At 43.7% G+C, this 10688-nt stretch overlaps 1 protein-coding gene across 1 annotated transcript; it reads right to left on the reverse strand.

Annotated features, from left to right (window-relative positions):
* Positions 1–2715: 2715 nt before the first annotated feature.
* LOC101831232 (olfactory receptor 2AT4) lies at positions 2716–3696 on the reverse strand. Its single transcript, XM_013116298.2, has one exon. It carries the CDS (start codon positions 3694–3696, stop codon positions 2716–2718), a length of 981 nt encoding a protein of 326 aa, XP_012971752.2.
* Positions 3697–10688: the final 6992 nt, after the last annotated feature.

Raw genomic sequence — 10688 nt, forward strand, 5'->3', positions numbered from 1 at the left:
GGGAGAAATTGTGAAAATGTTCTAAATAAAACAGTACTAAATAATCCATGAACCAATCTGGAAATGTCAAAGAAAATTAAAAATAACTTGTGTGTGCACTTGTGCGTGCATGCATGCGTGTGTGTGTGTGTGTGTGTGTATGTGTGTGTGTGTGTGTGGTGTATGAACATCTGTGCGCAGGTTTTGAAGACTGGAAGCCCATGTTGGGTTTCTTCCTCTATTAACTCTCACCTTGGTTTTTGAAACACACTTTCTCACTGTTTGATATGAGTACTCATCACCAAACCAAAGTTGTTTCCCTATGGGAAACAGTAAGTTTCCAGAAATTTTACAGTTTTATGTTTCCCATTTCAGTCTGTTTTGGATAAGATGAAAAGTCTGGGCTTTTTGCATATGAATATCGAATTGTTCTATAGTCTGAATCTTATTCTTTATCAAATACCCTAAATTTTCTTAAATCTCAGTGTCAATTACTTGTTTGTATCTGTTTATGCCCTCTATTCAGTTTTACTGAAGTATAGTTTCTCATGACTACCTGAAGGGACCAGCCCCTGCTTTAGTAGCCATGACAGGACAGAAAAGACTCACATTGTTTTCCTGACCTTGCAGAGCCAGCCTTAGTTATGAGAGGTCAGATACTCTCCTCGTGGCAAGGAACCAATCAGAAGTTAGCTGGTGGGGCTGTGATTTACAGCTCTGGGTGTGCTTTACAGTATAAGTGCACAACAGTGACGTGCAGAACATAGCAACCACCTTGGGAGGGCCTATAGGCCATAACAACCAGTTGACCAATCAACACAGGACAGGTCGTCCAAGCCTGGAAGTGCCCCAGTCCTGAGACAGTTGCATACCCCTAGACACTACAATATACACCCACCTCGTGATTCCCCTGGGTCCTTCTCCAGCTACCTGCTGCGATGAGCAGATGAAGGGCCTGAGCTAATGGGGTTAGCTCGTTAAACAATTAAAGACTCTTTACTTTTGCATTGGAATGGGCCTCTTGGTGATTTTGGGGGGGTTCAGAATTTGGGCACAGCATATCACACCAGCTTAATTATTGTGGCTTTATTGTGGCATTGAAAATGGGTAGTGTGAATCTTCTTTGTGGGGTTTTCTGTTGTCGTTTTGTTACTGGTTTTTAAAGAAAGTGTGTTACTGTTGGCTGGGAGTTTGCTACATCACCCAGACTGGTCTCAAATTCTCAATTCTCCTGCCTCAGCCTCTCAGTGATAAAATTAAACTTTGTTAGACAGAAGGATCTCTGAGACTTTTTGGCTAAGCAGTTTAGCCACTCAGGAGCTCTAGGCCAATTAGAGACCCTGACTCAAAATCAAAGGTAGTTTATGCCTGAGGAATGGCATTGATGCTGACCTTTGGCCTACACACAGACACACACACAAACACACACACACACATACATACACAGACACACACACACCACAAAGATCAATCACTGACCTGGAAATCCCACTCAATCACATGTCTAAAAAAGGACTTGTACTTAGCATATATAGTAAACTCTTAAAATTTAACAAATGAACAGTAAACCCAAAGGTCCTGAAGAGACCAAACCAAACAAGACATGTGTATGGAAAATGAGTATGCGGAAAAAGACCAGTCTCTTGATAACGTTTAAGAATTCAGGAATAGTGTTTGTTTGTTTGAGAGAGTCTCACTGTGTAGCACTTGTTGGTCTTGAGTTCACAGAAATCAGCCTCCCTCTGTCTCCTGAGTCCTAGGACGAAAGACCACCATGCCAGACTAAAACCTCTTCTTTGCATTTCTCACCCTAGCAAAATAATCTATATAATCTTTTACTTCAATGATGAGAATTGTCTGAAATTAAATTCAATACTACATATACAAAGAGGGTACTCTCAGTGAGTCAGTGAGCCTACAGCAATACTCCTGCTGTAGGCCCAGAGCCACCACCCCTGGCTAGAGGATTCATAAAACTACAATCGCAATGGGATACCATTACATATTTGTTAGAATAACTGAATTTAAAGAACAGCAATAAGTGAGACAGCACTAAATCCTAGTGAGAATGCGACAGGCACACTCATTGCTAGTGGAAATGTACACTCACATAACCACTCACGAGGACAGTTTCTCATTAAGTCAAACACTAACAGTACAACCAGCATCGCCATGCCCTTGGTGAAAAAAGATGTATTGGTACCATTTTCACTCTGATCTGCCGTGGTGAGATGGAGACACCATCTACATAGAACTCTTTTCCAGTCTATATTGCAAGCCCACAGGTAAGAAAACTACAAATCAAGGAACATTGGACAAAACAGCCACTACTCTGAAATCAGTGAACTTTATGCTTGCATCAGTTTCAAGTTCTCATCAAAATTAAGCTCTCATACACAACCAACTCCCTCACAGACGTACCCCCTGATGCCCACTGCAGACACTCCAGTACTACTGGATAAATTCTTTTAGCGGTACTTACTGTCAGAATGTGCATCAAAGTTGATCTGGCTTTTTGTCCCAACACCCTACCCCTTCCTTCTCCTTGCTGGTTTGTAAGTTGAAGGAAGGATTTTTTTCCCAGAAATTTTAGGAGGGCCACCTCTTTCCTTAAGAAAATATAGCTTCATATAATATATCAAAACTTAGAGAGTATCATCAACTTAAACATTCAGCAATATTTAATGAGTTTCTAGTCTGTGGTAAGCACCCCTGCTTAGTGTTCTAGGAGTAGAACTAACTTGATTTAAAGGTTAATGTCCTTGTCACAGCCTGAGTCATGACATGTATGATTTTAATGATGGCTGCCTTGACATCCTTGTTCCTCAGGGTGTAGATGAGAGGGTTGAGAACAGGGGTGAGAATAGCAAATACCACATTGCCCACGATGTGGAAGTCTACAGGGAGGTTGGTTCTGTAGACCACATAGGCTATGGCAATGGATGAGTAGTAGGTGCCCACCACCAGGAGGTGGGAGCTGCAGGTGGAGAAGGCCTTGGAACGCCCTTCCCTGGAGTTGATACGCAGCACTGAGGCCAGGATGCGGGCATAGGAGAGAAGCACCAGGAGGAGGGGAAGGAAGGACACCACCATGGCAATGCAGAAACCCATGAGGGTCTGGGGGCTGGTGTCTGAGCAGGAGGCCTGGACCATAGCCAGGGGGTCACAGAAGCAGTGGTAGATGTAGGCGATGCTGTCAAATGCCATCTGGGAGGTCTGTGCCACTGCTGGGATGGGCAGGAGGAGGGCAGTGATCCAGGCACTGGCTGCCAGTGCAGTGTTTGTCTGTGGGGTCATGTGAACAGGGTAGTGCAGAGGACGGCAGATGGCCACATAGCGGTCATAGGCCATGACCACCAGGATGAAGGCTCCTGAGCAGTTGAGGCCATGGAAGAGGTACATCTGCAGGAAGCATGCTGGGAAACTGAGGAAATGGTCTCCCAGAAAGAGCAGGGACAGCAACTTTGGGACAGTGGTTGTAGTTGAGAAGATGTCTAGAGCTGAGAGGTTGGTTAGGAAGAAGTACATGGGCTTGTGGAGGCTAGGCTCTGTCATCACGGCCACCAGGATCAGGGTGTTCCCCATCAGGATGAGTAGGTAGAGGAAGAGGAAGAGGAAGAAGACAGGAAGGAAGAGGGATTTTTGCAGAGAGGGGATGCCTGTAAGGTAGAAGATGGTCTGAGAGTTCCCTGACCTGTTGCAGGCTATGTTCTCCATGGCTGGTTAAAGGCAGATGCTCAGGAGGTGGGGATCAGACATCTTGGAATCAAGCCTACCTGTAAACAGAAGGACCAGAAATTCTAGCATGAGAATTGCATAATAACCAGATTGTTGTTTAATTAATATAAGCAATTTATCTACCATCATTTCTAGAGGAAGTATAATGGACTTGGTCTATCTCAAGTTCTTCATCCAGGCGTGTAGCTCAGTGGGTAGAGGTCTGGCTTAGCACACCAAGGACTGGTTCAACTTCCTAGCATGTCCTAAACCTGGGCTAATGGCACAGAGCTGGGACAGGAGAATAAGGAGTTTAAAATCTTCCCCAAATTCTTTCTCTAGTAGTGAATATACTTTTTGCTTGTAAAAATTGAGTATATATAAAACATCTGCATCAATAAGTCCATGGGATGTTTGCTGGGAGATAGTAGACATGTTCTACTATTCTTAAATCCTAATGGTAAAGAAAGATATTTAATCACCACTGTCAAATGACCATCTCATTGTATTTTGGAAGAACTTAGGATGGTCGTTTTTTTATGTATTATATGATCTTTTGAGAGATGTCATATTCCCTAAGATGGTACCCTATTTTCTCTTCTCTTTTGAGAATACTTAAACATTTTTTCAAAAAATTATTATCTTTGTCACCATCCACTTATGGAAACCTGATGTCTCTGAGGTCTGCTAGAACATGCTGCCTTCCCATTATGATTGCTAACCTAGAACTGACTGACTCCTTCCTTGTCTGCCTGGTTCTAAGTTGAAACATCTGTATTGTGCCTCTGGGATGTCTATATTTTGACTCTGAGCTGGGGGGGTGCTTTGTCATTGTGACAGGGCAAGGGTAACACTGAGAATGTTCCAAGAAGGAAGAATCATCCTCAACTGTGGTTCCAATGACTGTCCTGTCCCATAATTCCTCAGTGAGAATAAAAGTAAGCAGGTCTACTGAGAGGCTGTTTCAGCTCAGCAGGTTTTCTGACTGGCCTCTCCTTGGACCCTACTCAGGGCTGACATGATACCCTGGGATGGTTCCAATTAGAAAACACCTTCTCAAAGGAGTCAGAAGCCAGGATTTCAACCCACAAATCTGGAGTCATTGAGATGAAGAAAAAGAATGACTTGTTCTCAACGTTGGGCTCATCCCTTGGACTGAAGCTATTAGGGCATCCATAAACCCAGGGATCCATGAATACGGTCTCCTTGCTTGCTTGGAGCCAGTTTCATTTCCCACTCTTCTAAGGAAACTCCTCTCATGCATAAACCATTAATGCAATAACTGGAAAGTTTTTTTTAATTTTCAGTTCCCTGAATAGGGTGGTGACTGCACAGGACAGAGGTTTCCCAGATGCCACAGCCAGCTAGGTGCTCCTGCAGGATGTCTCTGCCACACCTTTGATTCCTGAGAGAAGGCTCATTCACCCAGATGTCTTTCCCAGCCAACATAGAAGGTCAAATTTCCAAAGGGAAACTATTATAGCAAAGGTTTCTTTCTCTTTTTAAATGGTAATGTCAGATAAAACTAAACAATTTTTTCCTGATCTCTGAATAATAGATAGTTAGTTTGTGTGAACCCTTGCTTACTGTTTCTGATGCTCATTTTCAGGTTGGGGTTATTTTTCCCAGAAGTATATGCTAGATCTGCATGGGGCTGTCCTGTGCTTAGACCAGCAGGCTCTGCCCCGAGAAGATCTTCCTGCAACGACTGTCTAGGTACCAGTTCCAGTGCTGGTGGGGAAAGAAAAAAAGTTTCACAGGTCATCTGAATGTCAACCTAAACTTATCATCATCTCCTTTCAGCCTGTAGCACTGCCAGAGAGAAGCCATCCCTCTTCAAAACCAAGGGCCTGAGTGTAAGAGAAGGGTGGGCCATGTCCACGGCCATGAGTGGTGATGAGTGAGAGGTCTTTTGGAAGTCAGCCTCAAAGGATTGAGTCATACCTGTCAATCCAGAGAGCTCTACACTCTCAGGCTGAGACTTGGAGCCTTGAGCCTTGCTTTGCTCAGCTGTATAGTGATGCCTTTGAGGTAGAGAACTCCAAAGGGCTTGAGGTTCAATGAGCCGCCTTCTAAGTGTCTCCTATAAGTTTGGCAGAGGAGAGGCTACAGAGACAGATGTTACACAATCTGTGTTCTAAGGAATAGAGCACCCTTCCCTTCACAAAGCTCTGGCTCAGTAAGAGTCAAGTATGTGGACTTGGGAGATAGAGTGTATATAAATCCTTGTTGCACCCTCCATGTGTGTGACCTTCATGTTACTTCAATTCTGAACCTTTTCTCCCTCATCTGGGACCTTGAAGGTTTCCTTTTTTTGTTTTTGTTTGTCTGTTTGTTTTTACAAGATAGGGTTTCTCTGTATTGTTTTGGAGGCTGTTGGTCCAGCCTGGCCCCGAACCCACACAGATCCACCTTCCTCTGCCTCCTGAGTGCTGGGATTAAAGGCGTGCACCACCACCGCCCGGCACCTTGAAGGTTTCTATTTTATTTATTTTTGTTTTTGCTTAGACAGACAATGCTTACTGAGGCTAAACCATTTGCTGGAGTTTCCCATGACTCCTGCTGCTACCAGCCTTATCTTGCTGTAGGAAAGCCCAGGCTCAGATGGTCTGAATCTTACCTGCAGGTACACTTCCTTGCCTCCATCTGTCAGTATATCTAGTCCAGGATCCTACAGCTCAAGTGTGATTGATGATCCTGAATCCTAGGTGTGTCCTTCTTTTTATACTCAGTATTTCTGGCCCAAGTCTATAGCCCCTGGACCCCAGTCCCTGTCTCTCTCTATACCACTCCCTACATATCTTAGCCTCTCCATCCGTAGCAATGATTACCTGTTGGCTGTGGTTCACAGTGGTGTCTACAGTGGTTCTCCACAACAGGCCTCAGTTGAAGCAGCAGGCTGGGCTGAGCTTGAGCTCTTTAAAACCTCAGCCCTCTCCTTCCAGCCAGGTCTCTTGAGTACTTTCCTTCAAGATGCCTCTTCTCTTGTACAACACCCCATGCTCTCAAGAAATCACTCACTGGCATCTCCTACAAAATTCATCCCAGGGAGGCAAGATTTGTCCCTCAGCTTTGCTTGTAATTAGAAGGTTGTCACTAACAACCCTCAAGGGCCCAGAATTTTACACTAATGATGCAGTCTTTGTTCTCATGATCTCATCTAGTCCTCACAACAACAGAGGAGACAGGAAGTAACAACAGGGCATGACAAGAAGCCCAAAGGAAGGACAATAAGACCCAGGGGGTGAAATAACTTGTTCATTTTAACAGTGAGGGCTGGAAGCAGAGTTTTCTGGCCCAAAGTTCTATGTCTTGCTTAGGGCCTAGTTTACTGTAGCAGGATTACATGCTGCCCAAGAGTGACCTGGGGATAGTGAATATGAAATCCCTCCTGCCTTGGTTTGCTGGCTCTTCATTAACTTTCATCATGGCCGTAGAAATAGAAGTCTCCCTTCCAGACAAGGCTCTGGGTCCAGAAATAGTTGCTCTTCCTCTGTTTCTCCTTCAGAGTAAGATGTGTGAGTTGCGTTTTTCTTAGCTTGTTGATTCAGTGGCATGAGGTCTCCCAATTGCACATGACAATTTCAGCTTCCAGGTCAATGAAATTATTATTCTAACCTTAGTATAGGTGTGCATTCTTAGAAGCTATGGTGTTCAGAGAAACAGAATAAAAAACTAAGGGGAAGGGAGAAAATGTTTTGATTCTTAGGGCTAGTGAGTGAGGCCCTCCTATTTTCTACCTCATGTGTATCCTGAACAGACCAGAAACTGCTGTGTTTACTGCTGCTTGTTAAGAGTATGGGTTTAACTTATCAGGCAGTACCTGTACACCCTTCCAGCTCTAATCAGTTATCCAAGTGTAGTCTTCACTCTGCTACTAGTCCCTTGGCTACCGCTACTCACTTCTGAGTGATGGGCTATATTGTATGGGCTGATTGCTACGAATTATGTGCCTTTGTCAAAAGCAAGGTCATACAGGAAATAATCGTGATGAGTAAGTTATTATGGTTTGCATAGGAAATATTTCCTGAAGGCTCATGTGTTAAAGGCTTGGCTGCCAGTCAATGTGATTTGGGGAAGTGATTGGATCATGACAGCTCTCACCTCCTCAGTGGATTTATTCATCAGTAGATTCATAATTTGATGATGCTATTAGAAGTGATACAAACTAGGAAGAGGAGGCACATCCTGTACTTCTGTTCATGCCCACCATGAGGTGAACAGCTTTACTGTGCCTTGACACAAGTCCACGGAAACCAAACCAAGCAGCTACGGCAAGCCTCTAAAATGGTGAGCCCAAATCGACACGTAGGTTGACTTTGTCAGTCATTCTGTCATGATTATGAGAAGTGACTGATACTTGAGGCATTTATTAAATGCACAGGTGATGGTGGCAGATACACTGTGAGCAAGAAAGACAAATCTGAGTTCAGAATGGGTTTCCGTTCTGTAAAGATAGATAGTGCCCTTCATGATGAAAGACATCCGGCTGACTGGCTCCCTTGAGTGCTGGTCATTCATAACCCTGTGTGCAGTGTCAGCCATGTTGTTGGTACTTTGGGTTCTTAGCAGACGATGAACCAGATAAGGCTTGATGGACTCATGTTTAGACTCCCTTTATACCGCCCGGGCCTTTTATTCATCGCTCTTTAAAAAGTCTATTTCTTTATTCCTTGACAGTTTCATACATACATTTCATAAAATGTATTTTGGTCATTCTCATCTCTCAATACCCTCTCCCACACACCCCACTCACACTGTACCCCTTCTCTTCCCCAACAAGTCCCCCTCTTATTTTCATGACTTTTTTGTTGTTGTTCTTATTTTCTGTTTTGTTTTTTGACCCACTGAGTTTAATTACAGTTGTTTGCGTGGACATAGGTGCTATGATTCTCTTGTATAAACACTGAGATGTTGGCAAAGTGCGAAGCCTTTAACCCTTCGGGGCCAGGGTCATCTTGTCTGCCTCACTTTGCCCACTCCTGCTTATGGAACCTTTTTCTTCTGTGGGTATCCTTTAAAAGTCACACAGGATGGAGCAGGCACCAGTGCCATGGAACCGCCTGATGCTGGAGTAGGAGAAGCCAGCTGTGGGTCAGTGCTTGCTGTGTGGCCTTGAGGAAGATGATGAAGACAGCTGCGGGGACTATGGGTCCAGCTCTGTGGACCACTTGGAAGACTCTAAAGTGGAGAATAAAGCAAAAGATACTTTTCCTCTTAGAAGAAGCTGTTTGGGTAGATAAAGATGAAGATACTGAAATCACTGATATTGAGTAGCCAGCTTCCAAAAGAAACAATGGAAGTAAATTCTGGAAAGATAAACTTCTAAACTGAGTGCTGTGGTACAAATCCAGCACTTGGGAGGTGGAGGCCAGAGGATCAGGAGTTCCAGGCCAACCTGAACTACCTCCTGAGAACCTGGATTAAAGAAGACAAAACGAAAGAAACTTTAGAAGAGAGTTGAGTTTCAGCATGCTGTGGGACGGAGAGTGGGAGGTTATCTACACAGAAACTGGTAAACAGCAAACATTGCCAGAGGAATGTGAAGAGGAGGGAGGTGATCGCTTTAAAAGGCTGATATCCACAGCAACTTCTCTTCCAAGAGACATCTTGAAGGCCTGCCGGCATGCCCATGCAAAAGCCCTGAGCACTGTTTGGAGCTCAGTGCTGCAGTTACACCCACATGCATGGATGGTGATAGTCCCTGGATTCAATCGTGCTGTTGCACTGTTTCGGGGTGACATCAAAACAAATCCTAAACTTCAGAGCTTCTGTTTAGGCAACTTTCATGTCTTTAAGGCTTGTTTTAGTGCTGATATAAATAAGGTTTTAGTTGTGAGTACCCACAGCAAGGCCCTTTGTATCCATTAGATGCTTGTTAGAAAGTTAATTCCTGTATATTAAGTATCATGTTTGAAAAGGAAAGTAGTGAGGGGATTTAAAGTCTCCCCAAATGGACCTTTCTTACTCATTAATAGCATTGTTAAATAGTCTCATTTGCTATCAATGAAGACCAAAGAACTGATTGATAGCATGAAGATAATTGACAGGGTTGCAGTATCTACCTCTTCTCTAAGGATGGGAAAGTCCATGCTTGTAATGTGCATTGATGGATGTTCATGGAAGCAGTTTATATTGTTTAAGTGTTGCCATGTTATGGAGCAGTCTGTGGCTTGTGGTTCTAAATTTTGAATGGTGAGCACATAGAATTAAGATCGTTCCTTCCTTCCTTCCTTCCTTCCTTCCTTCTTTCCTTCCTTCCTTCCTTCCTTCTTCCTTTCTTTCTTTCTTGTTTTTTTTTGAGAAAAGGTTTTCTCTGTATAACAGTCCTGGCTGTCCTGGAACTCGCTTTGTAGACCAGGCTAGTTTTGAACTCACAGAGATCTGCCTGCCTTTGCCTCCCAAGTGATGGGATTAAAGGTGTGCACAACCACTGCCCAACAGAATCAAGATTCCAAAGCCTATAGCAGTCAATACAGATGTTACTTCTCTGACCTCAGTCCTACTTCAGAGTTGACTACTAAAGATGCCAGTCAGTGGTTCGTGTTTCCTCTGGTACAGTGTTTTCTAGCTTGCAAATAATTTTATAAAGCCCAAGCTTTTTCTTACTGAAGTTTCACCATGGAGAGTGAGAAAGGCAAGACCATAATAGATGGACTGCATGGGTCCTCAGACTTCTGAAGAGATTATTTGAACTCTGTTCTTCCACAGATGAAGCCTGTCCTGATGCATCTCAGAAACTTTCCAGATGTGTGACAGTACACAGATGATGATTTCTGTTTGAAAACACAACAGTCACTTGGGACATTCACAATTATTTGCCATTGTTATTAGGACATTCCCAGACAAGACAGTAAGGCCTGTGGGTCAGTAAAGAGCACAGAGATAACCTTACTCTAGAGATGGTTTCAGGGAACAGCATCTACTTTATTGCACATGAGCAACCAATTATATAGTGGAAGACTAGTGAGTGTGATTGACTAGCAAACTTC

Source organism: Mesocricetus auratus, unplaced genomic scaffold, assembly GCF_017639785.1.
Source record: "Mesocricetus auratus isolate SY011 unplaced genomic scaffold, BCM_Maur_2.0 Super-Scaffold_4256, whole genome shotgun sequence".
NCBI lineage: Eukaryota > Metazoa > Chordata > Mammalia > Rodentia > Cricetidae > Mesocricetus > Mesocricetus auratus.

Excerpts from the sequence above, each read along its gene's own strand:
- LOC101831232 (XM_013116298.2), bottom strand. The coding sequence starts at position 3,696 with ATGGAGAACATAGCCTGCAACAGGTCAGGGAACTCTCAGACCATCTTC.